We start from the raw sequence: 25,234 nt of genomic DNA on the forward strand, positions 1-25,234 counted from the left end.
CGCGGCCTGAAGTGGGAGGAGGCCTATGCCCGGTCGCTGGAGCTGATGGGCGCCCACGATGGCTTCTACCTCTCCTACAAGGTGGGCCCCCCAGCAAGCCCCCGGCGCACCCCCACGGGCAGGACCCTGGCTGGTGGGCCGGGAGGGGAGGGCGGCGGGCTGCGCGGGCCCGCACACCGTGGGGACCCCTGCCCAGCACGTGCGGCGCAGCCCCAGCCTCACGCACACCCCCACCCAGGTCCGCGGCAACAAGCCCAGCTGCCTGCTGGCCCAGCAGAACCGCGGCAAGCTCTTCACCGTGTACAAGCCCAACATCGGGAGGCAGAGCCAGCTGGAGACCTTAGACAGCCTGTGCCGGAGGTTTCACCGGGTAGGCCCCGACGGCCCCGCAGTGCGCCCCCACTGTGCCCCGCGGTGCGCCCGTCTTCTGCAGCCCCCAGGCTGGCCCTCCACCTCCGTGCTCCGCTGCCCTGGCCGCCAGGTGCAGGATGAGCGGGCCTGGGGCCTTCGGACCTCCTGTTCCCCACCTGCGCGCTGGGGGGCATGGACAGGCCGCGGTCCAGGGGCTCAACCGGCTGTGTCCACAGGTGACAGCGGAGGAGGCCAGAGAGCACTGGGAGAGCAGCTACACCTTCTCGCTGACTCACTGCAGCCACACCACATGGTGAGGGCCCAGGGCAGCCTGGGGGGAGTGGGAGGGCGCCGAGCGGCAGAGCGTCATCCAGTTCAGCCCCCCCTTCCCCAACTCCTAGGCCCCGGGGCATCCTTCCCGCACGAAACTTATTTATCTATAATAGGCGCCCTGTCTACACCGGGGAAGCGGGTGGTGAGCAGGGCCAAGAGCCCTGCGGACTACTGAGAGGAGCAGGCGGGGCCCGGAGCCCTTTGAGGCGGGGCCAGGGTCCCTTCGTCCGGCCTCCCGAGGCCTCCACTGCAGTGCCTTCCCACCGGTGCCTGGGCAGACGCTCGAGACGCTGCCGGCCCTGGGGGTGCCCTCCAAGCCCTGCCTGGTGGGCAGTGGCCATGCGCAGGCCCCACTCAGGACACTCAGGGGCCAGGCAGGGCCTGGGGGTGGGGGGCCTCCTCTGTGCCTCTGTCCTCTGCTGCCCCCTTCCAGGCCGGGGTTGGGGCTCCCACCCCACCCACCTTACCAGGCCCGGTCAGCCCTGAAATCCACAAAACTGGGTGGCCCCAAGAGCTGGAAACTCAGGAAACCCCAGGTGCTCAGGGCCCCACCGCCTCTGGGGGGCTCCGTGGGGCAGATCTTCTATTAATATATGCAACCCCCTCCCTGCTCTCTGTGCCCTAAATTATTGCCCAGCCACCTCTCCCAGGGCCTGGAATCTCCTGCGGAGCTGGTGGGTGGCCCCCTGGTTTCTATGTGTATTTATAATGAATTCAAGTGTATATATGTAAAGAGATCTTTTTTAAATATATGTGCCTTTTCACTACTTCCCAGGCTGTCTGCTGCTCTGGCCTGCAGGGACGGCGGGGAGGGGCCGTACGGTGGTCTGGGGAGGCTGCTGGCGCTCCCTCTGCTGCCTCACCCCACCCACAGCGCCTGGCCTTCTGGATGACCGGGGCCAGGCTCGGGGAGACACCCGCCCCAGGAGGCTGTTTGTCCGCTGCATGGTCCTGGCACCAGGATAGCAGGCCAGCTGCCTCTGCACTGGCCGTACCAGGCCCCAGGCGTCTTGGAGCAGACACTGCTGCCTCCTGCCCACCGAGACGTGAGCCGCCTGGGCTCGTTGTTCAGAACCCCGTGTTCAGGACTGCGGGCTCTGCCTTGGTTTCTTTCCAGGTCTTCCTCGGGGTGTTTGTTGGTTGAGGCAGGCGGGGCAGCCTGGGGACAGGAGAGCCCAAGAGCTGGACCCAGTCGGGAAGGCAGGACTGGACGCCAGGCCCTTCCTGGAAGCTGTGGGGAGCATGCCCGGCCTCTGGCCCGGAAGTGGGAGGGGGCTGCCCCCAGCCAGGAGGCGGACTGGTGGGTGGGAGTTGGGAGGCCCTGGTAGAAGCAGGCCCTGGTAGAGCGGCTCAGCCACTCTACAGCTGTGCCCCCCTCCAGCTCTCACCAGGATGGCTCTCCTGAGGTGCAGGCAGGCAGGCTGTGCCCACCAGTCCTCCTGGGGGGGGCTCCCTCTGCCAGGTGAAGCCCGTGGGCAGGCCTGGTGCAGACTCCGCGTCCTCACCGCGAGGTGGGCTTGGTGCCCAGCTGGGCCCGACGCCCAGCTCAGGTGCAATGGGCCTCCAGGAGGCAGGCCCACAAGGCCCAGGTCGCCTGACCCTCCCACCTGGGTACACTGGAGGAGACCGAGGCCCCCCGCGGGCCTAGAGCAGTGGGCCAGTCAGGAGGCGGCATCTCCGCCAGGATCAGCTCTGCCCTGGCTGGGCTGAGGAGATTAGCAGCTGGGGCAGCAGGGCAGGTGCAGCCCTCTGAACCACGAGGGAACTCCACCTCCCACATCCCCCGCCCCCCAGCCTGGGAAGCTGACTACACCTGCACCTGAGCCCAGAGGGGCCTGGGACAAGACACCCCCCACCCGCCAAGTAAGCAAAAGCAACAAGCAAGTCAATTTGTATTGTGTGTTTTATTCCCACAAGGCAGCAGGGGGTGGGGTTGCCAAGCCGTGAGCTGGGCCGAGGAACCTTCCTCCGGCAGGGGTGCACGCCGGGTTCTCGGGTCTGCCCCACCAGGGGCTGGTTTTCAGGCAGACCATCATGGACGCCGGGTGGAAGGCTCCGAGGGGCACAGGCGGCAGGCTCGGGTCGGGGGAGCACACTTGTGGAGCTAGAGGTAGCACGGCAGGTCCTTCTCTATCACCTGCGGGGGAAAGGGGGTCAGGGCCGCCTCTTCCCAGGGCCCTCCCGGGCAGGCTCCCCAACAGACACCTACCAGGGGCTCTTCCATGGGACCGTACCGCTTCACCACACAGCCGTTCTTGTCAATGAGGAACTGCGGGGGAGGCCGTGTCAGGACCCGAGGCCACCATGGGGCTGGGGCGAGCCAGCAGTCCCCATGCGCCGCCCCATTTAGGTCAGGGCCAGGGACCCTTGAAGCAGCCCAGCTGTGGCTGGGTCTGTCCCCGTCCCCCAGGCCCCCAGCATGCCTTACCTTGGTGAAGTTCCATTTGATGGCACTAGAAAAGAAGCGTGAGATCGTTAGGAATCCCGTGGCAGCTGCAGACCCCCCATTGCCCCTGGGGAGCCATCCTGACCCCCCGCCCCCCGCTCCCCGCCTCGGCCCCCAACTCACTTTCCCAGCATGCCCCTCCCCTTGGGCTGGACTTTCATCCACTTCCACAGTGGGTGGGCATCATCCCCATTCACACAGATCTTGCTGAACATGTCGAATTTGACGTTGTGGCCAGCAGCGAACTCTTTGATCTCGGCGTTACTCCCTGGCTCCTGTGCAGACAGGGGTGCTGGGGTGAGTAGGGAGGAGCCTGTACCCCTTTGGCTCCCGCTTCCACAGAGAGTCTCTCTCCCCACGCCTGCACACAGGGACACAGGGACATCCAGGGCCAGCTATGACGCACCTGCTTCCCGAACTGGTTGCAAGGGAAGGCCAGGATCCGTAAACCACGCTCAGCGAATCGGGCGTGCAGGTCGACCAGCTGAGTGTAGTTTACCTCCGTCTTGCCTCATTGCGAGGCCACATTGGTGATGATGCACACGTAGCCCCTGGAGGCAGGACAAGGCGGTCAGGTCATGGCCGCGACCTTCCCCCTGCTCCCTCCACCAAGTGGGCAGGTACCCACCGGTACTTGTCCAGGTTAACCATGTGCCCGTCGATGTCCTTAGCTGAGAATTCGTGCATGGAGCGAGCACTGCGCCAGTCGTCGCGGGACGCGCACTGCAAGGCAAGGGCATAACGAGTGGCCGGCGGACCTCGGGGCCTGGAGCCCGCGGCCGCCCGGCCCGCTCGCCCAGCTCGCCCGCCCAGCTCGCCCGCCCAGCTCGCCGAGGGAGGAAAACCGGAGTCCTGGGGCAAGTAAAAGGGGAGGCTCCACCTCCTCAAAGGCGCACGCTCCCCTTCACAGCAGGGCACATTTGACGACAGACACTGAGACCCAGGAAGTGTTCGGAACCCCGCCAGGTACCCCAGCGGGTGGGGACGCCGCCCGCGGGTGTGGGGGCCCCGCGCGCACCAGGTCTTGGAACTCGCTGCCGCTGCCTCTTTCCCCGGCCGCGGGCCCCCACCTGCCCAGGGCTCTTGGGAGTCGGCGGAAGCCGGGGGCGCGCCCTCCTGCGACAGCACTTTCGAGCCCTCCGCCTCCGGGGGTCTCGGCGCCGCCGCCTGGCCAGCAACCGGCGTCGCTGCCTGCGACGACCCGGGGAGCCGGCGGCTGCGCGTCCCATGCCCGCCAGTCTCCGGCCGCACCTGTGCCCACCGAGCGCCGCGCCCAGAGGACAAAGGGTCGGTAGCCAAGGGCGCTGGGCCGCTCCTCTGTGACGCCACCGCGAGGGGCCCCGGGGCGTGCAGGGCGGGGGAGGGGCAGTGACGCCCCGTGGCGCGTGATCCCGGATTTCCACCCCGTCGGACACCCCCGCTCTCCGGGCCGCAGGCGGGGCTCCAGTGGCCAACGACGCCTCCCCCAGCTGTCCCGACGCTGCAGCTTCTGTGCGTCTGGGGCGCCCACCCGGGGGTCCCGACAGTGCCCTCTCCCGTTGCGGAGCAACAGGCTCCGGACGCGCAGGCTCAGCGGCCATGGCTCACGGGCACAGCCGCTCCGCGGCACGTGGGATCTTCCCGGACCGGGGCACGAACCCGTGTCCCCTGCATCGGCAGGCTGACTCTCAACCACTGCGCCACCAGGGAAGCCCGTGGTTTTTGTTTTTAATGTAAATAAAACCACGCTGGGTGTCGGAGACCTCCCCACTGGGGCTGCGGTGTCGCTGCGAGGGCCTGGGGGTCACCTAAGGCGACAGCCCCGGACGGCGGCGTCCCTGCTGCAGGGTGCGCCGTCAGCACAGAGCCGAGTGTCGCCGCCCTTGGACAACGCCGCCTTAGCTGCTTATATAAGTGACACGTGAGCCCTGGGGAGGGCCGTTAGCAGTTTACCCTGTGGTCCCGCCCCCCTTTCTCCTGGAGGACGCGCAGGTGTGTGCTTAGCAAGGAAAGCGCCAGCCCAGAGGGATCTGTTGTCATTTGCAACGTGACACAGCGTGCGGTTCTGGATGGGGCTCCCGCTGGTTTGGTTCCAAGCTCATTTCCACTCGAGGCTTAGGCGTTTGGCCACCGCCCAGACCCACCCCATTCTTGGGACCTGAGTCACAGAATTCCACACCGGCCTGGCTGCCCCCACCCCCAGCCGTGGCTGGACGTTGACCTGCGGCCAGGAGGGTGTTGTGCTGCCCGTGAACTTCTCTCTCCTTCTTGGACCCTCCCGGTGAACGTTTCTGCAGAGGCCTTGGGGGCAGGACTTTCGGGGCTGGGGTCCTTTGGGGGAGAAAGTGAGCCCCCTCCCTCTGCCCCAACCCAGGCCAACCCAGGGCTTAGATGGCCGAGTTTGGTGGCAAAGGGGACAGGATCCCTGGGACCAGGTTGCTACATTCCTTCCTTGCCCAATAGCCTTCCCGTGCTTCTCCCTCTCAGCCTCGTCACGAGGGGCCGACGACTTCTGAAGTCGTTTCTTGGCTGGGAGCTCCCATTATCTCAACTGGGTGCCTCACTTCTCAGGAAACCCCCCCCCTCACTTCTGCCCCCTGGCAGCACTGGGTGTCAGGCCACCCTGGTGAGTCTGAGTGGCCCTTGGGAAGCCTCAGCTGTTCCCAGTTTCCCTTCAGCTGGTATCTGTAACTTTGTCGTGAAGATGGCTACCGGCTGGCTAATTACTTGAGGGTTTCCAGAAAAACAGCTCAGGGCGACCTTCCCTCCCCTTGGAGCCCACCGAGGGGGAGAGATGGAGCAAGGCCTCAGCCCATTCCTGACTTCAGGCCAGTTAAAATAAGAGCAGAACTGGGCAGGATGAGCTGCCCACTGTGGTCCCACTTGCTCTGAGATTTGTGCCTGGGTTTCACCGCTTTTCCACACTTTCCCCACTTTACAGAGGAGCAGTGGAATCCTGGGGAAGTCTCAAGGCTCCAGTGAGGCTCCCCTGTGGTGACCAAAGTGCCTGTGTCCCCCAGTGGGGACACTGAGTTGCTTACCAGCCAGAGGCCTTTCCGGAACCAGGGCCTGATTTCTTTTTAGAATAAAAAATTTTTTTAATTGAGTTAAAATCCACATAACATAAATTCACCATTTTAACCAAAGTGTACAATTAAGTCATTTCTAGTATATTCACAACGTTGTGGAACCATCACCACTATCTAATTCTAGAACATTCTCATCACCCCAGAAAGAAACCCCATCTGCATTTGTAGTCAACCCCCCAGCCCCCGGCCCCCACCGTCTACCTCCTGTCTCTATGAATTTGACTTCTCTAGGGACCTCACATGAGTGGAATCAGACAGTACTTCACTTTCTGTGACTGGCTTATATCATTCAGCACCCCAAAAAGTAACCCCCTGTCCCCATTACCAGTCTCCTCCAGCCCCCTCCCCCAGCCCCTGACAACCATGAATCCACTCTTTGTGGATTTGCCTGTTCTAGACGTTTCACATCATGTACTGTGTGGCCTCTTGTGTCTGGTGTCTCTCACTGAACATCATGTCTTCAGGGTTCATCCACGTTATAGTGTGAGTCAGTGCTTCTCTCCTTTTCATGTGGAGTAATATCCTATTATATGAATGGACCATATTGCGTTTATCCATTTGTCCATTGATGGGTTGTTCCACCTTTTGGCTTTGTAACGCTGTACAAGCTTTTGTGTGGGCATATGTGTTCATTTCTGCTGGGTATGCACCTCAGAGTGGAACTGCCGGGTCACATGGTAACTCTGTGTAACTATCTGAGGATCTGCCAGACTTTCCCACAGCCACTGGTCCATCTCACATCCCCACTCAGGAGTGTGAGGGTAGTGGCCTGATTTCTTTCTTTTTTCTGATTTCTTTTTTGTTTAAACATTTATTTTATTGAAGTATAGTTGATTTACAAAGTTGTGTTAATTTCTGCTGTACAGCAAAGTGATTCAGTTATACATATATAACTTCTTTTAAAATGTTATTTGTTTTATTTATTTATTTATGGCTGCATTGGGTCCTGGTTGGTGTGCGCGGGTTTTCTCTAGTTGTGGCGAGCAGGGGCTACTCTTCGTTGCGGTGTGTGGGCTTCTCAGTACAGTGGCTTCTCTTGTTGCGGAGCACGGGCTCTAGGCACGGGCTTCAGTAGTTGTGGCATGCAGGCTCAGTAGTTGTGGCGCACGGGCTTAGTTGCTCCATGGCATGTGGGATCTTCCCAGACCAGGGCTCGAACCTGTGTCCCCTGCACTGGCGGGATTCTTAACCACTGCACCACCAGGGAAGCCCAGTGGCCTGATTTCTGAACCTTGGGCTCTTCCAGTTGGGCTGCATGGTGGCGAGGTTCCAAGGATAAAGTTGCCACTTCATGTGCTGTTGCTGAGGCCACACGGTCACAGGCAGGATTCTGAGTCATGGGCCTTGGGGTTGGGCCCACCTGCTACTGTGAACTCTTTCTCCTCTCTCTTCCCTGCCCCCAAGAACAGCAAGGCTACCTAATGTCCCCTGTCACTTGCACCTGGGCCCTCCGCCCTTACCATCTAGGCCACCCTCTGGATCCTCCAGCAGTTCTGCCCCCTCCCCCACTCAGACTTGCCCATCACCTAGGCAGACACCCTTTGTCCTGTCTTAAACCCACTCTGGACCCTCTCCCTGTTCCCCTTGCTACATCCACATCTCCAATATCTTTCCTCTCATAAATGCCTTCCCCAGCCGGGCCCCATCCTTGGATCTGCCCTCTGCGGTCACAAACAGTGTCCCCTTGGCCAATCCCCTGCTCAATCCTCAGATCTGCTTTGACGGCTGCTCTGTCCCTCCTCCTTCCAACAGCTGCTTCACTGGGCTCCTGGACACCTGGCTTCCACCCACCCTCTATTTTTTTTTAATGTTTATTTACTTATTTATATTTGGTTGCGTTGGGTCTTGTTGCTGTGCCTGGGCTTTCTCTAGTTGCAGCGAGCGGGGGCTACTCTTTTTGCAGTGCGCGGGCTTCTCATCATGGTGGCTTCTCTTGCTGCGGAGCATGGGCTCTAGACGCACAGGCTTCAGTATTTGTGGCTCACGGGCTCTAGAGCTCAGGCTCAGCAGATGGGGTGCACGGGCTTAGTTGCTCGAACCTGTGTCCCTGTGTTGGCAGGCGGATTCTTAACCGCTGCACTGCCAGGGAAGTCCCTCTATTCTATTTAAGAAGCACTTAAGTATTGCCAGCGCTGCAATCATCAGCCACATACCTATGCGTGGGTGCTGTTCTTGTCCCTGTTCTACAAGTTGGGGGGGACATCGAGGCACAGAGAGGTTAAGTAATGTGCCCGGGTCACACAGTCAGGACTGGAGCCCAGGTGGCCACACCACTCTACCTTCTGCTCTTTCCTCCCCTCCTCCTGGCCTCTGAACAAAGTAGGCAAGCCTCGCACCTAGCCTCCGATCTGCTCAGTGATCTCATCCAGGCTCCCAGCTCCTGTCTCCACTGTACACCCACAACACCCACGTCTGTCTCCACTCCAAGCTCATCCCGAGTTCCAGACTTGTATCCCACTGCCCCCTGGATGTCTCCCCTTAGGGTCCCCTGGGAACCCCAAGCTGACCACGTCCAAGACCCCCTCCCAAGCCGCCCCACACCTTCCCACCCCAGTCGCTCTCCCTCCTCTGCCCGCCTCTGCGTCTCTCATCTCCACATCCTGTCCACCTGCAGATCCTGTGGGCACTGCCCTCCGGACACCCTGGACCTGCCTGCTGCTCACCCTTCCCTTGGAGCCATACCTATCTCTGGCCAGAACGGTCTTCCTCAGCCCCCTCCCTGGTCTCCCTGCTTCTGCCCCGCGGAGATGCTGAAAATGGCTGCAAACCTGAACTTTTCAACCCAACCAGCAAGGCCTCCCAGGATCTGCCCCACCTGACCTCTGACCTCTTCTCCCACCCCTCTCCCACCACTGGCCTCCTTGCTGCCAACACAACCAGGCACGGTCCAGCCTCAGGGCCTTTGCACACACTGCACCCCTGCCTGATACACTTTCCTCCAGACATCCCCACGGCTCCTACCCTCTCACCCTTTGGGTTTTTGCTGGCAACTTCCTTGACCACATTTTTTTTTCTTGTTTTTTTCTGGCCGAGCGGCTTGTGGGATCTTAGTTTCCCCCACCAGGGATTAAACCTGGGCCCTCGGCACTGAAAGCACGGAGTCCTAACTACTGGACTGCCAGAGAATTCCCTTCCCTGACCACATTTGGGACTGCAAACCTCCTGTCTCCCTCAGCCTGGTATATTTCTTCTTCCACAGCATTGTCACCTTCTAACATACTTTATTATTTACTTATTATGTTCACTGTTTCTGTCCTGTCTCTGCCTGGCATGTAAGGGTGCTTGGCCTGTTTTTTTCACTGTCCCTGTGGTTGCTCATTAAACATTGAATCATTGAATGAATGCATTACTGAATGAGAAGTTACCAATGCAGAGGCACTGGGCTCGGCAGGGGTGGGCAAACCTCCTGTACGAACTCGGGGGCAGGGGCAGATGCGGACTGTAAAAACATGCAGTCTTGGGGGCTTTGGGGTATCCAGGCAGGGGCTGGGCTGGGGCTCACGGGACAGGAGAGGGGGAAGACAGAGGTGGAAGCATTTCATAAGCACCAGGAACTATTCCAAGCTCCTCCCAAGTACGACCATCTCCTTAGATCCCCAGCTAACCCTCTAAAATGGGGACACTTTATTTCCATTGTACAGAGGGGAAACTGAGGCTCGGGGGCATTAAGTTGTACGTAGCCCTGAGCCAACTGAGAAAACCCCCTACAATTGGACGCACAAACACTCATGGAGCAACTCTTAGGCCGCCCGACGGTCCCCGGGAGCTGAGCAGACCCCTGACCTAGTCAAGGCCTCAGTTTCCCCGCCCACACTTCGACTCTGTTCTCTGGATTCTAAACGGCCCTCCCAGGCCAGCATTGAGCGGAAACTACAACTCCCGAGGGGCCTTGCGGTCAAAGCCTCGCGAGAACTTCCGAGGCGCGGGTGGCGGTGCTGGTCGCACGCTTCTCGCGCAGCCAACCGTCGCTTTAGTAAGGCTCGGGCTGCCTTTGGCGCTGCCGCTCCCGAAGGTCGCTTCATTCAGGCATTCGCTGGCGACAGCCCTGCAAGGGGAGGGCGACGTGAGGGGGCCTGACCGGGGCTCGGCGCAGGCGCAGTGAGTGCAAGCGGCGGCAGCCATGGACGACGAAGAGGAGACGTACCGGCTGTGGAAAATCCGCAAGACCATCATGCAGGTGAGCAGCGCGCTTGGCGAACGCGGTGAGAACGAGCCTCGCTCCCCCAGGCAAGCCGGGCACGCAGCAGCCGGAGCGCGGACGGCGGGTGCGAGGCCCGGAGGTAGAAATGAGCTTCCCCACCCCCGGCCGCGCGGCTGGAGCGGAGGGGTCGGGCTCAGGCTGGGTCCCCGGGGCGGGGGTTTGCGGGGGACGGAGTCGAGAGTCCAAGAGCCCCCCGGGAGGGGGTCAGGGTCTCGCTCGAGCTGGAGAGAGGGAGGACGGCAGACGCTAGGCCGGCGCGTGTTTGTGTCCATGGAAGGTTCTGATGTTACCTGCTGGGGTTCTTGAATTCCTTAATCAGTAGAAATTGATAGCAGGCCAGACGAGAAATTTAAGCCAGGCTTTATTGGAGTTTGTGCTGCAGCGTGAAGGAGCGATAACAAGCAACAGGTGCCGTTGCTCCAAGGAGGGCGAGCTGGTGTCTTAAATGGGGTAAGGGTGGGGACGGGTCCAGGGGTCAGGCCGGAGGGGTGGCTTGGAGGGGTCTGCCCACCCCCTTGGTGGTGCTGTGTGCAGGGATCATGCCCAGTACCCTGCTTTTGCTCCCGGCTCCTCAGAGTTTTTCTTGTTGTTGTTTTTTCTCTTCTTGGCCTTTTTGTATCTTGGTCCTTGTTTGCCCCAACTGCGCATGTGCATAGTTATTTCTAGTCCCTTAGATATAGTTTCTGGGTGTTTTGTTGCTGGAGGAGACATTTGCCCAGGTGCAAGGGCTACAGCAAAAGGTCCCAGGTCCCAGACTGCCTTATCGGCACCACCTCAAGTGCATATCGCAGAATCCCGGGGTCGTGGGGGTGGAAGGAACCCTGGTGGGCTTGTCTGACCGCTGTCTGGTGGCTACTTAGATGTCCCAGCCACCAACTTTGAATTACTCGGGCCGGGGCCGGGTCATACCAGCGTTCTCTGTGTGCCTCGTTCTTTAATCCACCCCGTGGGAGGGGACCAGTGTGATGCCACGGAGGCTTGCGGCCTTGATCAAGAGCACCCACCCTCCCGGGAATCCTGCTGGGCTGGTGGCCCCCAGCCTCTCTGCCACTTTGGAAAGCTGCCCAAAGACAGGGCCGGAGCACCTGTGCTTCTGGCTGACAGTGTCAGGGGTCCCTGGGAGAGGAGACCCAGGGCTCTGGAGGGAGACTTGGCCGAGGAAAGTGGGTGCGGGCAGGGCTGGGCTGGGTAGCGATTCCAACCTTCCTTTCTTTGTCTGGGTCCTCATCTAGTGCATGCACTCAGAGCCCCAGTTTCTGAGGCAGGACCTAGAACTGCTGACCCTCAGGTCTTTGCCTGCTTTTCCAACCGGCGTCTGCCCAGCCAGCCGTCCCTGTCTGCCTCAGACCCTGGGGCCTGGCTCTGCATTCAACAGCTCTCCTCACGTCCCAGCTCTGTCCCGGTCTCCTCCGCAGTGACCTCGCCTACCCCGAGCTCTTGCTGCCGTCCCCCCTCCGCCCTAGGGTCACCTGGTCCTTTCTCTTTGCAGCTGTGCCACGATCGTGGCTACCTGGTGACCCAGGACGAGCTGGACCAGACGCTGGAGGAGTTCAAGGCCCAGTTTGGGGACAAGCCCAGTGAAGGGAGGCCTCGGCGCACAGACCTCACGGTGCTGGTGGCCCACAACGATGACCCCACTGACCAGATGTTCGTCTTCTTCCCAGGTGAGGGGCAGCTCAGGGTCAGCTCTTAGCAGCCACCTGCCTTGTGACCCAGAGTCTGCCTGCTCTCATCCTTCTGCTCCCTCACCCTCCTTGCTGTGGGGACTCCTTTTCCAGCTTCCTCTTCTCGGTCACCTTCCCCATTCTCTCTTCCTCAACCCTTTTCTCTGACCAAGGTTATCACAGGCCTCCCAGCTGGGCCCCTGGGTCCTCCCTGCCCTCACCCGTCAGCCCAGCCTCTGCTCCCAGTGCTTGCCCTTCCTGCGCTGCTGCAGGACTCCTGCCCTGTCTCGTCCCTGCCGGTTCCCCCCTCGCCTGCCTGGTCAGTGTCCATCCATAGTCCCTGGTGACTGAGCTCAAGTGCCTCCTCTTTGGGAACCCCCTCTGAGCCCTGGGTTGAGTGAAGACAATCCCTCCAGCACCAAGGGTGTCCCAGGACCCCTGTGTTCCTCTGTCTTTGCACGTCCTACACTGAGGCAGCCTGGCTCTAAAGCCCCAAAGGTTAGGGGGCCTTGTTGGGTCATGAGCACCTTGGGGGCCTACCCCAGCGCCGTGAATCAAAGGGGTGGGCAGAAAATGCTTGTTCAACAGACCCAGGTGGCACTTTTTTAAAAAATGTATTTTATTGAGGTACAGTTGATTTACAATGTTGTGTTAATTTCTGCCGTACAACAAAGTGACTGAGTTATAAATATATATACATACATATATATGTGTTCTTTTTCATATTCTTTTTTACTATGGTTTAATCCCAGGATACTAAATATAGTTCCCTATGCTGTATAGTAGGACCTTGTTTATCCATCTTACAAATAATAGTTTGTATTTGCTAACCCCAAACTCCCAATCCATCCCTCCCCCAGCCCCCTCCCCCTTGGCATCCACACATCTGTTCTCTATGTCTGGGAGTCTCTTTCTGTTTTGTAAATAAGCTCATTTGTATCATCTTTTTAGATTCCACATATAAGTGATATATGATATTTGTCTTTCTTTTTCTGACTTACTTGGCATAGTTTGGTAATCTCTAGGTCCATCCATGTTGCTGCAAATGGCAGTATTTCATTCTTTTTGATGGCTGAGTAGTATTCCATGGTATATATGTACCACATCTTCTTTATCCATTCATCTGGACATTTAGGTTGTTTGCATGTCTCGGCAATGGTGAATGGTGCTGCTATGAACACTGGGGTGCATGTATCTTTTTGAATTATAGTTTTGTCTGGATATATGCCCAGGAGTGGGCTTGTTGGGACATATGGCAACACTGTTTTAGTTGTTTTTGTTTGTTTGTTTGTTTTTAAGATTTGTTTGTTTATTTATTTATTTATGGCTGCGTTGGGTCTTAGTTGCAGCATGTGGGATCTTCATTGAGGCATGCGGGATCTTCCGTTGCAGTGCACAGGCTCTTCAGTGTGGCGCGTGGGCTTCTCTCTAGTTGTGGCATGCGGGTTTTCTCTTCTGTAGTTGTGACATGCAGGGTCCAGGGCGCGTGGGCTCTGTAGTTGTGGCGTGTAGGCTATAGAGTGCGTGGGCTCTGTGGTTTGCGGCACGCAGGCTCTCTAGCTAAGGTGCGTGAGGCCTCTATTGTGGCGCACGGGCTTAGTTGCCCCACGGCATGTGGGATCTTGGTCCCCTGACTGGGGATCAAACCCACGTCCTCTGCATTGGAAGGTAGATTCTTAACCACTGGACCACCAGGGAAGTCCCCTCAAGTTTTGCATTTAAATCTTTGAGCCATTTTGAGTTTATTTTTGTATATGATGTGAGGGAGTGTCTAACTTCATGGATTTACATGTGGCTGTCCAGCTTTCCCAACACCACTCGCTGAAGAGACTGTCTTTTCCCCAGTGTACATTCTTGCTTCCTTTGTCGAAGATTAATTGACCGTAGCTGTGTGGGTTTATTTCTGGGTTCTCTATTCTGTTCCATTGATCCATGTCTATTTATGTGTCAATACCATGCTGTTTTGAAAACTGTAGCTTTGTAGTATTATTGTAAGTTTGGGTGAGTTATGCCTCCTGCTTTTTTCTTTTTCCTGAGGATTGCTTTGGCAATTCTGGGTCTTCTATGGTTCCATGTAAATTTTAAGAGTATTTGTTCTAGTTCTGTGAAAAATGTCATGGGTAATTTGTGCTGGGTTTTAGCTGTGGATCCATGAATTGCTTTTTTTATGTTGAGATATATTCCCTCTATACCCACTTTCATAAGAATTTTTATCATGAATGGATGCTGAATTTTATCAAATGCTTTTTCTACATCTGTTGAGACAGTCGTGTGGTTTTTGTCTTTCCTTTCATTATGTGGTGTATCACACGTTGATTTGCATATATTGAAGCATCCTTGTGACCCTGGGATGAATCTAGGTGGCACTTTTAAGAAGAGTGTCCCTTGTGTGTGAAACGTATTTATTGTAGACTTTGGTGCCTAAGCACGTGCCTCCCGTGGTGCCATCTCGGGGGTGGGACCACCTCACTTCCTGGTCTTTACTGACAGTGGGGGTGTCCTGCTGTCTCAGATGGGCCGTGGCACAGGGTTGAGGTCCCTGCCTGTGTTAGTTTGCACGGCTGCTATAACAAAACCCCACAGACCAGGGGCATAAACAGACAGTGCTTCTCTCCCAGTGCTGGGGGCCTCTCACTGGTGTGTAGACCTCCGTCTTCTCCCTGTGTCCTCACATGCTCGTCCCTTCCTGTGTGTCTGTGTCCTGATCTCTTAAGGACCCCAGCCTCACAACCTTGTGTTACCGTAATTACTTCTTTAAAGACCCGATTTCCAAACATAGTCTCATTCTGAGGTTGCTGGGGGTCAGGACTCCAACAGAGGGACTTCGGGGACAGGGCACTGCCGGTCGGTGGAGTGGGGTGTGAGGAGAATGGCGAGAGGCAGCAGACGTGCTGCACGCGGACTCCGGGGCTGCCCCAGCCGCCAACCTGCTGGGCTACTAGGGTCCAGCCGTTCTCTCGTGTCAGGCCCCAGGCCCTGCGTGCTGCCGAGACCGTGAGGACCCCCGGTGCCGGCAGCGAGGAGCTGGGTGGGCTGTCTCTGTGCTGGGACCGTCATCTCGCCTCCACTCAACTCTGAACACCCCAGCCCTTGTCTCGTGGGCCCCTGGACTAAACAAACTGCTTAGTCTGGGACTTCCCGAACCTCAGAACCGCTGAGGCACCGCGCAGACCCAGACTCCCAGACCCCACTTCCAGAAAGAGGTCCCTTAGGTCCGGGGCCCAGGGCACCTTTCAGCTCCCACGTGACATGCAGGCAGCCAGCACCCCGTTCTGGGACTGGCAGCCGGGTTCTCACTCTGCAAACGGGAGGCCGAGGCCCCAGTGGGGGAGCGGCACTGCAGCGCCTTGGCAGGGGTGGGCTAGACGGGTGCCGGGCAGAGGGCTGGGGGGGGGGGCGGCCAGCGTCCACCAGCGTGTACTTGGTCTGCAGAGGAGCCCAAGGTGGGCATCAAGACCATCAAGGTGTACTGCCAGCGGATGCAGGAGGAGAACATCACGCGGGCCCTCATTGTGGTACAGCAGGGCATGACACCCTCCGCCAAGCAGGTGGGTGCCCGCCGCCTCTGGTCCCCGGCTGTGGGTTGGACTGGCCTAAGTGGAGGCTGGTGGTTGGGATGGGCAGCTGGCAAGCACCTTTGTCCCCGTGTGAACACGGGGACACAGGCTGTGGGGTCCAGGGAGGGGTTGCTGCACCAGCTCCCGGCAACCGTGGGAGCATTTTGACAGACGGGCCCTCACCCTTCTTGCAATGAGACCGAGGCCTCGGTAATGTGCTGAATGCCTGGGAGGGGCGGGGTGGGCCTCTCCCCAAGTGGAAACCCTACCCACTGAGGTGGGTTTTCTTGATGTGTGACGCAGGACCCGCGCAGCTTCCCGGGTGCCAGCTGCCTGCAAGGAAGGGCGTGGTGGGTGGGCCCGGGGCCAGCGCAGGGGGCGGGTGGCCGCCTCAGCTGTGCCTGAGGGTCGGTGTCTCTTCCAGTCCCTGGTCGACATGGCCCCCAAGTACATCCTGGAGCAGTTTCTGCAGCAGGAGCTGCTCATCAACATCACGGAGCATGAGGTAGGGGTGGAGGATGAGACTGGAGACCCGCCTCCTGCCCCCCAGGCCCCTCACCTGTTCGGGGTTGGCGGACATCCAGGTCTTGGGGAGGCGAGTCCGGGAGCCCCTTCATGGTGGAAAGAAGGTGGGCCGGGGTCTTGGTGTGTGGCCCTTGGGCCAGGAGCAGCTGGGGCCTTGCTAGGAGGGCAGGTTCCCAGGCCCACCCAGCCTGCAGAGTCAGGAGCTTGGGATGGGTGGAATCTGCATGTCCCCAGGAGCCTCGGAGCTCCGGGATTGTGCCCTGCGGCCCATCTGCACGGCTAGGGGTGTAGGCTCCAGGACCCCCGTCACAGTGTGGAGTCAGGACTTGTGCAGATGCCTGGGGCCCCCACGCTGCACGCCTCCTCTGGAGGGCCTGTGGGGTCTGTCGCAGCCCTGTGGAGACCCAGGTTCTCTTCTCACAGCTGGTCCCAGAGCACGTTGTCATGACCAAGGAGGAGGTGACGGAGTTGCTGGCCCGGTAGTATCCTTTCTGGCCCCCAGCTGGGCCCGGCTCCTCTCCCCTACAGCTCTTCCCACAACGCCCCCAGTCAGTCCAGCAAGGCCTTTTCCCTGACCTGCTTCTCAGTAAACTCCGAGAGAACCAGCTGCCCAGGATCCAGGCGGGAGACCCCGTGGCACGTTACTTTGGGATAAAGCGAGGGCAGGTGAGAAGCCCCTCCCAGGGAGGAGCTGGGCCCACCCCCAGCCCCCTTCAGAGCCCAGGCTTCTGAGCAGGGCAGGAGGGACCCCGGGTCCCGGGAGCCAGCTCACCTGCTTTCCTGCCTCTGCAGGTGGTGAAGATCATCCGGCCCAGCGAGACTGCAGGCAGGTACATCACCTACCGGCTGGTGCAGTAGCGGCCCGACAGACAGATGAGGCCAGAGGGCGCCGAGGGCCGGGTGTGGGCGGCCGGGTGTGGGCGGCCGTCCCAGCCCTGTGAGTGAGCCCCGCCTGTTACGTGCTCTGGAGGGAGCTCACATCCAGCCTGTGCGCCCAGCTCATGCGACAGACCGGTCACACTGCTGGCTGCCCCCTCTCTCTCGGCAAGTCCCCCGGGGGATGGAAAGATGGGCCGTGACGACCCACCAGGCTGGGAGTGTGGTGGCCGGCTGTCCGGGGGAGTCCGCTCCTCCTGGGAACCTTGCCTCTGCTCCCCTGGGCCGCAGGGTGGCCCGCCTTGGGCCTGCCTTTCCTGGCCTGAGGGTCCCCGTGGCCTCTTCTGGGCTCCTGGACGCTGAGCCCCACCCTGGATCCCACCTGATGGTGCTTTGGGAGGGGACAGGATACCGCAGGGTGGCCCCGAGCTCCTCCCGGGCTTCTGTCGCCGTGTCCCCCACACAGTGGCCCTGATGCTGCTTGTCTGGGTGCTCCGAAGGCAGCGGGGAGTGAGACCGATTGCTGCGGAATGCTGGGTATCTTAACGAATTAAAAATATCTTGAGTAAGTAAGTTCACTTGTCTGAAAGACCAAGGTGGAATGTCTACCCGGTTTGCTGTGAGCAGCCTTGCTCGGGCTTCTGTCCCCTCAGCGGGGTCTTGGCCCACTTGCCCCTGGTGGAGCTGTGAGGGAGGGGCTCCAGTGCCGCCTTCAGCTTTGCTTCTTGGTGCTTTTCTTGCATAGAAGTTTGGGATCAAACTACCCCCTTTTCCCTCTACTAATTTCAGAGGCCTCCTACCCAGGCTAAGAGCAGTTGTCTGTGTTTTTGTTTAATAGCTTCAGTGAAGTAGGATTTATATACCATACAGTTCACCCATTTAGAGTGTATGGTTCCATGATTCTTAGTATATGCACAATCGGGCACCCATCACCACAGTCAATTGTGGAACATTCCACCCTCCTAAAAAGAAACCCTGTCCCTGTCAGCAGTCACCGCCCCCCTGCCCCCAGCCGCTGACAGCCACGAATCTGTGTCTGTGGAGCTGCCTGTTCTGGACGTTTCCCATCACTGGAATCACACCCTGTGGGTCCTTCTGTGTCTGGCTTCTCTCACTGAGCATCGTGTCCTCACGGTTTGTCCACGTTGTAGGAGTGTCAGGGCTTCACCCCTTTTCACGGCCGAGTGATGTTCCCGTGTGTGGAGGGACACGTGTTCATTCTTCAGTTTGATGGACTGTTTCCATTTGTTGGCGACTGTGCGTCATGTTGCTGTGGGCATCCAGGTGCGAGGTGGTGTGGTTGTGTTTATTTCTCTGGCTGTGGGTGTGCCTCGGAGTAGAATTGCGGGGTCCTGCAGAAGCTCTTGTTTCCTTTGGAGAGACAGGCTGTCTCCGCCGCGGCTGCCCCGGTTCCTGTTCGCGTCTCCACCTCCTCACCAAATCGCGGCCGGGGGTGAGTCGCTGTGGCTCAGATTCACTTGTCTGATGCTGAGGGTGGTGAGCACCTTTCCCCAGCTCACCGGCCACCCGGCGGTCATCTCGGAGACGTGTCTGTGCGCAGGTCCTTTGCCCCTTGTTTAACCGGGTTGTCTCTGCCGAGTTTTAGGGGTTCTTTATATATTCTAGGCTCAGGTGTCTTATTAGGATATACGCTTTACAAAAATGTTTTCCCACCTTTTGTATTTCTTAGCTAGCCCCTTGTAGCCTTTATACATAAGACTCGAATCCTGGGATTTACTTCTGGGCATCATATGACTTGGGGCTGTCACTCTCCCCCAGACAGCGGTCTTGACGCTGTTTGGTGAAGAACCAAAGGTGCTCTCCTCACTGCCTTGAGTTGCCACTCTCGTAGTGAACGCACAGATTCATGTGGGTCTGTGTTGAGATCCTCTTCTTTTCCATCGATGAATTTAGGTTTTAAAATCTTAGTTTTATAGTACATCTGATAGGAGAACAGGTCTCCCCTTTCCCCCAGATAGACATATATCGTTTTCCAAAACGATCTTGGCCAAAAGGAGCCAGACACGGACGGATGAATCCTGTCCGATTCCACTCGCAGGGGTCCCTAGAGGAATCAGGTCCACAGAGACAGGAAGCAGGTGGAGGGGGAGGGGATGGGGAGTCAGGGTTTCACGGGGACAGGGTCTCCCTTTGGGAAGATGAGAAAGTTCTGGAGATGATGGTGAAGATGGTTGCACGACAGTGTGAAGTTGCTTAGTGCCTGTGAACTGAGGTTTAAAGTGGCAAAAATGGTAAATGCGTATAACTTACAGTTTTAGAAACTTGTCTTGGCTGCTCTTGAGTATTGATTCTTGCAGATGAACTGTAGAATCAACTCACTGATGCCCTGAAAATGCTTCCTGCTCCTGGTTAGGGTGCTTGCTCTCCCGGCTGGGCACAGACCTGTCCCCGGGTGCGGCGTCTCGGGGGCGAGGTGTGGGTGCCCCTTACGCCCTTCACCCGGTGGCACCAGCTCCCCTTTGGGGTCCCCTGCTTGTTGCTGGGGCACCGGTTCTGCCTGCCTGCGCCGCCACGCACAGCCTGTTCTGAGTCCCTGAGATTGGTCCTGACACCTGCCTGCCTCGGTGCTTCAGGAAGTGGGCCCCCCCGGGTCTGGAGGCAGGGGCTGGCTTTCACGCAGCACCCCCAGTCCCCCACTCCGGCCACCAGGACATGTTGTGAGCCTGGGCCAGCCTTGTCTGAAGGTGGCGCAAGCTGTGAAGTTGTGTGGCACGATCCGCCAGGCTCCTTAGAGATGCTTTGGCACCTGACAGTGGGGCGCTTTCTTGCCGTTACTGTCCTGCTGAGCACTCTGAAATGTTAATAGATTTGCTCATTCCTCTGAGCATTTTTTTAAAAAACATAGATCGGGGTCAGCCAAGTTTTGCTGTAAAGGGCCAGGCGGTCAGTATGTTGGCTTTGCTGGCCAGGTGGCCCTGCTACGGTTGCTCAACTCTACAGGGCAGAAGTGGCCACGGGCCACATGTAACCGAGAGGGTGTGCCCCCCACCCCCACCCCCCGGCCCATTATCTCTGTTTGCAAAACACATTGGTAGTTTGCTGGCTGCTTTTCCCCGCTCGCTCTTAGGAAGCGTGTGCAGGGGCAAAGCGCCCTGACTGCCACAGTGGGTCTTATCTAAGCCTGGGTGGGGGACTGAAGTTTGGGGTGAGCTGTTCTGTATCAGGAATGGAGGCCCAGCAGCTTTTACCATGACTGGGTGTGAATTCCATCTACTTCCTCAAACGAATAGTTGTGTCTCTGCTGAGCCGGCCCCAGCCCTCTGGGATAAACCCGACTGGGGCCTCTGAGCTGGGTGAGGGGTGTTCGCCTCTTCCTCGCTGTGCCGTTCCACGTGGTGGCCGCTGTCTTCCAGCTGTCTTCCAGAGGCCTTTGGTGCAAGTAGATTTCAGCTGCGGCTCCTCAGCACAGCAGCCACACCTCAGTGCTCGGGAGCCACCGGGGGCTGGCGGCCCAAGTCAGGAGTCAATGGGAATTGGGCCCCATGGCCACCTGGGCTCCCGCGCCCGACGGGGCTGCCTTGTGGTGGAATTTCTTCTTCACAGCTCCCTGCCCTGCCCCTCAAGCCCAGCGAGGAGCTGGGGATGGCGCTTAGTGCCCTGTGTGTCTGGGTCGCTAGGCCACTGCTGCCAGAGAAGACAGGCTGAGGTTAAAGACTTTATTTTATGCAAAAGGAATGTGCCTGTCAAAGAACTCCATCGTGGAACTTCACTGCATCCTCAGCCCCAGGTATCCAAACCCAGTTTTCCGTAAAAGCCAGGGCATCCCAAGGCTGCCCGCCCACCATCCACTAAGGCGTCCAGCCCTCCTCCCAGCTGCCGTGTGGCCTCCACGGCCCGGCGCCAGGGTGGGCAGGGTCCCTCCTTCACAGCCGGGGCGACTCCAAGAGCAGAATCCCCCAGCTCAGAGGAGTGGGGCCTGGTGGGCGTGCGGAGCAGCGCGGGCAGAAGCTTCTGGAGAAGTTGGCCAGTGATGCCCTCGCCGCTGTGGGCGGAAGGAGAGGCCTCTCGGTGACGTGTCCACGGGGACAGGAGCCTGGAGCAGACCTGCCCGCTGCCCCAGCTACACGAACTCTGGCCGCCTCTCCCAGCCCACGCCCCCTGCCAGCCGCCCGCCACGGAGCCTCACGGCTGGCAGACGGGCCACAGCCACGTTGTTGCACTGGTTGGTATTGTGCCTGGCGAGCCGCTGGGCCGGCTCCTCCCCGAGGTCCTCCCAGACCCCAGGCCCGGGCCCATCCTCCTCCTCCCCGGTAGCAGTGCCCAGCTGCTCCTCACTGCCACTGCGGCTGTCCCGGCCGCCCTCCACGCCGCCCAGCTTCTCCAGGAAGCCAAGGCGGTGCAGGGCCGTCCCACCCGCCGGGGATGGCAGGTCCGAGGCCTCCTCCAGTTCTGAGTCGGAGTCATTGGAGGCAATGTGGGGTTCTGGAAAGTCCAAGGGAGAGAGACAGGGACAGAGAGAGAGGGACAGATGGACAGCCTGTGAGCAGGGTGGGGGGCACTGGGCGGAGGACTGGGCGTCCGCCTCCCCCCAGCAGGCCCGGCTCCCCCTTTAGAAGCCTCCCGGGTCAGGCGGAGGTGCAGGGTCTCAGACACTGGGTTCGTTTCCACTTCGGGGTGCCCATTTCTCGGCGTTGGAAAAAACACCTCGAAAGGGTGTCTCTTTGCAAGAGTTTGTAACACGTTAAAGACAGTGAAACAGCAGGTGACACTCATGGTCTCCATGGGAGACAAACCGGGATGCAGCCCTTGAGGTGGACCCACTGTGTCATCCGCTGGCTGGGCCCACTACTCACCAAGGCCCCCATCCTCAGCCTCCTCCGGCAGGGGTGAGGCCACGCCCCCGCTGGCCTCCGGATACGGCTCCTGGACCACCACCTCGGCCCCCTGGTTGGACGTCACATCCTGCAGAGGCGGAATGGAGGTCAGGGAGCGCCACAGTTCTGGCCACATTCCATTTTTCTGTCTTGTTAAACCCTAAAAACTTAACACCCGCTGCAGCTGAGCACGTGAGGCCCCCGGATCCCAAGTCACGAGCAGGCTGAGCTCGTCCAAAGCGGGCAGAGGCCCTGGCCTGAAAGGCTGGGGCAGGCCCTGCATGGACCCCAGCGAGGGAGCCACTGTCCTGAGGCCACACCCAGGCGTGTCACCTCCACAGCCAGAGATGCCAGATGAGGGGTTAAAGACGCACAGTGGGGACTGAGCGTGGGAGCTGATGCTGCCTGGAAGCGAACAGAAACAAGGCCTGTCAGCTGAGGAGAGCAGCAGGCTGGACCCAGAGGATGTGCTGTAGGCGGCACAGAGATGGGAAATGGGAGAAGGGGCAGGACGGCGGGTCTAGTGCGTTCTGATGGGAGTTCCAGGGGACGTGGGGGAAGGCCGAAGGGCCTCTGCACTGCCTGGGGCTCCGTCCACAGATCTGAACCCACACTTCATCCAGTTCTTTACTTAAAAGATGCCTTGGGTGCCCCTGACGGGGCTCTGGCCCCGTCCGAGCCAGACATCTCCCAGCCCTTCTTTCTGTCTAATCCTGCTGTGGGTGAGTGAGATTCCCGGCCCCCATGATGTTCACAGAGCCCTACACCCCCCGCCCAGGGTGGACAACCCTCACCTGGCACCCAGATGCCACCTCGGGCTCCTCCTCAAAGACCAGGCTGTAGTGGGTGATGAGCGTCTCCAAGATGCAGGCCTGGTGTGGGTAGTCCACCAGGGAGGAGAGGGACACGGTGGCCTCAGTGGGCCGGGGCCGCAGCAGCGTGGGCCCAAACACAATGCCCAGGTTCCCCGGTGTCATCTTGTTGTCCTGCTCCACCTCCACGATCCTGGGGGTCAGAGGATGCAGGAGCAGGTGTGAGCGGCTCCCGGGACCCCGCCGCCCTTGACCCCGGCCTGGCCAGCCCTCACCTGCGCAGGTGCCGCATCAGGTACTGCAGCGTGGCCCAGTTCTCTGGCGGCAGGTCCCGCAGGAGCTCCCGCAGCCGGCCTGCCATGGCCACGGCCACAGCCTCTCTCTCGGTGACGTCCGGCCGGCCTCGGGTTGCCGCCTTGGCTTCGGCCTCTGCCTTCAGACTGTCCTTGGCCAGCCCCACAAGCTCATGGTAGAGGCGGAAGGAGATGAGCGGCTCAGGCAGCTGCAGGGTGACGGTTAGGTGTGGGGGTCAGTGGGCCTGGCCCCACGCCATCCATCCTGCACTGTCCCCGCCCCTAGCAGCAGCCCCGCCCCTGACAGCCACCGGTCCCGCCCACCCTGTGCTGACCACGCCCCTGGCCTAGCAACCACAACCCTGCTTAGAGCTGGCCACGCCCCCCACCAAGCTCAGGTCCAGCCCAGGATCTGCTCTGCTCTGTCCCCATCTGTCTCACCTGGCGCAGGTAGAGCTTGAGGACGTTGCTGATGTCGTGGGGCGAGGCCTGCGACAGCTCCACCAGCTCTTTGCCGTTCTCGAAGGCCTGGCACAGCTTCTCCACACGCGTTTTCACCCCATTGACCCGGTAGATGCCCTGTGGGAGCCCGCAGTCAGCCTGGGCCCACGCCCCTCCCCCCTCCCTGCATGGCCCCTCGGCTGGAGCCCCCGCAGCTGTGCCCGCAGCGGTCACCTTGGTGCGCAGCGCACGCTGCTCGATCTCGAAGACACACTTCTTGACGATGAAGGGCACGCCGTCCGGGGTGCTGCGGGCGGCCTGGCTGAAGTCCTGGCCAAAGAGCTGCAGGCGGCCCTGCAGCTTCTTGTGGCCACACTGGATGGCCAGGGTCTCCAGGCACTTCTTGTGGCAGGCCAGGCAGCACTGGGGGCAGGCGAGGAGTGAGCAGACCTTCCTGGTGCCCCAGCTCCGCACAGGTCGCGGCTCCCCCTTCCCCCTCGACCCCCGCCGCTCTCATCACACCCCTACAGGGCAGCTTTCACCTCTTCTGGTTGGGAGACGTGCCCCTGCCACCAGTGCAGCCTGGGCTGCTCCCACGGCCCTCTGGTTCCCTCAGCACTGGCTGAGCCCTCCGCCTGGGATGCTCTCCCCCAGGAGACTGCAAGTGCTCCTGGCTTCACTTCCCTCCAGCGCTCTGCATGGCACCGTCCTGAGGGCGCACATGCAGGTGCCTGGCTCCCCCGGGACCGCCACTCACCTCCTCACACTCGGCGCCCTGGAAGTACACGTAGCTGTTGCACTCCCGGCACTTGGCCGGCGAGCGGAGCTTCCGGAGCCGGTGGGTACGGGCCGCCTTGGACAGCCCCACATGGCGGAAGGGCCCGCTGGGCATGGCCACAGGCAGCTCCGGGGCCATGCCATTGAGGTCATCTGGTGGGGGTGGGGGGCAGGTGGTCAGTGTTACCGAGGCAGGTCAGGGCCAGGCGCACAGAGAGTCCAAACCCCCCTCTCCCCGCTGCCCCGCCCAGGGGTTCCCTCACCCTGGTCAAAGGCTGACGCGCCTGTGCTGCTCTCCTGGTCGGCCAGCTCCTCGCTGGACGACATGGTGCCACTGGAAGACATGCGCTCGAACTTCTTAAAGTCCCCTGAGCAGGAAACGGGTTGTCAGAGACTCCCCCAAAGGCCCCCGGCTGCACAATGAGCCCGCTGAAACCTGGGGGCGGGGGCGGCAGCTCTGTGAGCCCCCCAACCCCCACCTGCCGGCCAGGCCCCTTCACCTGAGCCAGGGCTGGGGTCCAGACTGGCGTCAGAGTCTGAGATGGCGATCGGCCACGACTTGTGCACCTGATGTCCGCGCCCACCTGCCAAGTTGTCCCCAGTGAAGGGCTGCAGGGGGGCTGCAGGGGGCCCGCGCCCGCCCCTGCTGGACACTCACCCCTGCGCTCCTTGGCAAGCTCCCCGTCGCCGGGCCCACCTTCCTCTGGGGGGCAGACCGCGGCCTCCGCCACCGCAGCATCGCTGACGTTGAAGCTGCCCTTTCGGGCGCGCAAGACCGGGGACCTGGTGGGACCAACAGCCAAAATAAGGGGCCACGATGGGGGTCACTGAGGCTCACTGCCCCCTCCCCCCCCCAGGAGGGAAGTCCGGCTCCCCCGGCCATGCGCAGACGGCAGGGTACCAGGCGTTGGCCGAGACGTGGGGCTCAAAGTCGTAGTGCACGTCTGGCTCCTCGCCGCGCTGCAGCTGGCGCACGTGGGAGGCGTACTGCTGGCCTGGGTCGTACAGCTTGCTGCTCTCGCACAGCATGTGGAAGTGCACAGGCAGCGGGGCCA

The 25,234-nt window shown here is 60.0% G+C and overlaps 4 protein-coding genes across 4 annotated transcripts in view; 2 read left to right on the forward strand and 2 right to left on the reverse strand.

The window, feature by feature from the left end:
- SBNO2 (strawberry notch homolog 2) overlaps positions 1 to 668 on the forward strand; it is a 37,893-nt gene extending 37,225 nt beyond the window's left edge. Inside the window, 3 exon segments of the mRNA XM_024740130.1 lie at positions 1 to 81; positions 239 to 370; positions 588 to 668. The exon segment at positions 1 to 81 is cut by the window's left edge and continues 31 nt beyond it. Of these exon segments, the coding sequence (XP_024595898.1) occupies positions 1 to 81; positions 239 to 370; positions 588 to 668 (294 nt within the window).
- A 1,899-nt stretch (positions 669 to 2,567) lies between these two features.
- On the reverse strand, positions 2,568 to 4,375 carry GPX4 (glutathione peroxidase 4). Its single transcript, XM_024740132.1, is given in 8 exon segments — positions 2,568 to 2,821; positions 2,894 to 2,953; positions 3,113 to 3,137; positions 3,254 to 3,405; positions 3,537 to 3,681; positions 3,759 to 3,853; positions 4,149 to 4,196; positions 4,198 to 4,375. Coding segments are annotated over 8 exon segments (720 nt in total). The 5' UTR covers positions 4,360 to 4,375; the 3' UTR covers positions 2,568 to 2,788.
- Positions 4,376 to 10,276: 5,901 nt separating this feature from the next.
- POLR2E (RNA polymerase II, I and III subunit E) lies at positions 10,277 to 17,599 on the forward strand. The gene is made up of 7 exons (XM_024740116.1): positions 10,277 to 10,375; positions 11,889 to 12,063; positions 15,496 to 15,611; positions 16,045 to 16,125; positions 16,569 to 16,627; positions 16,733 to 16,811; positions 16,938 to 17,599. Exons 1-7 carry the CDS (start codon positions 10,319 to 10,321, stop codon positions 17,001 to 17,003), a joined length of 633 nt encoding a protein of 210 aa, XP_024595884.1. The 5' UTR covers positions 10,277 to 10,318; the 3' UTR covers positions 17,004 to 17,599.
- A 3,085-nt stretch (positions 17,600 to 20,684) lies between these two features.
- ARHGAP45 (Rho GTPase activating protein 45) overlaps positions 20,685 to 25,234 on the reverse strand; it is a 13,047-nt gene continuing 8,497 nt past the window's right edge. The window contains 11 exon segments of the mRNA XM_024739980.1: positions 20,685 to 21,464; positions 21,836 to 21,944; positions 22,651 to 22,861; positions 22,944 to 23,170; positions 23,403 to 23,540; positions 23,637 to 23,825; positions 24,160 to 24,332; positions 24,443 to 24,547; positions 24,680 to 24,763; positions 24,838 to 24,962; positions 25,081 to 25,234. The exon segment at positions 25,081 to 25,234 is cut by the window's right edge and continues 11 nt beyond it. Coding sequence (XP_024595748.1) covers positions 21,103 to 21,464; positions 21,836 to 21,944; positions 22,651 to 22,861; positions 22,944 to 23,170; positions 23,403 to 23,540; positions 23,637 to 23,825; positions 24,160 to 24,332; positions 24,443 to 24,547; positions 24,680 to 24,763; positions 24,838 to 24,962; positions 25,081 to 25,234 — 1,877 coding nt within the window. The 3' untranslated portion in view covers positions 20,685 to 21,102.

The sequence above is a fragment of the Neophocaena asiaeorientalis genome, unplaced genomic scaffold (assembly GCF_003031525.2).
Source record: "Neophocaena asiaeorientalis asiaeorientalis breed wild unplaced genomic scaffold, Neophocaena_asiaeorientalis_V1.1 scaffold469, whole genome shotgun sequence".
Taxonomy (NCBI): Eukaryota; Metazoa; Chordata; class Mammalia; order Artiodactyla; family Phocoenidae; genus Neophocaena; species Neophocaena asiaeorientalis.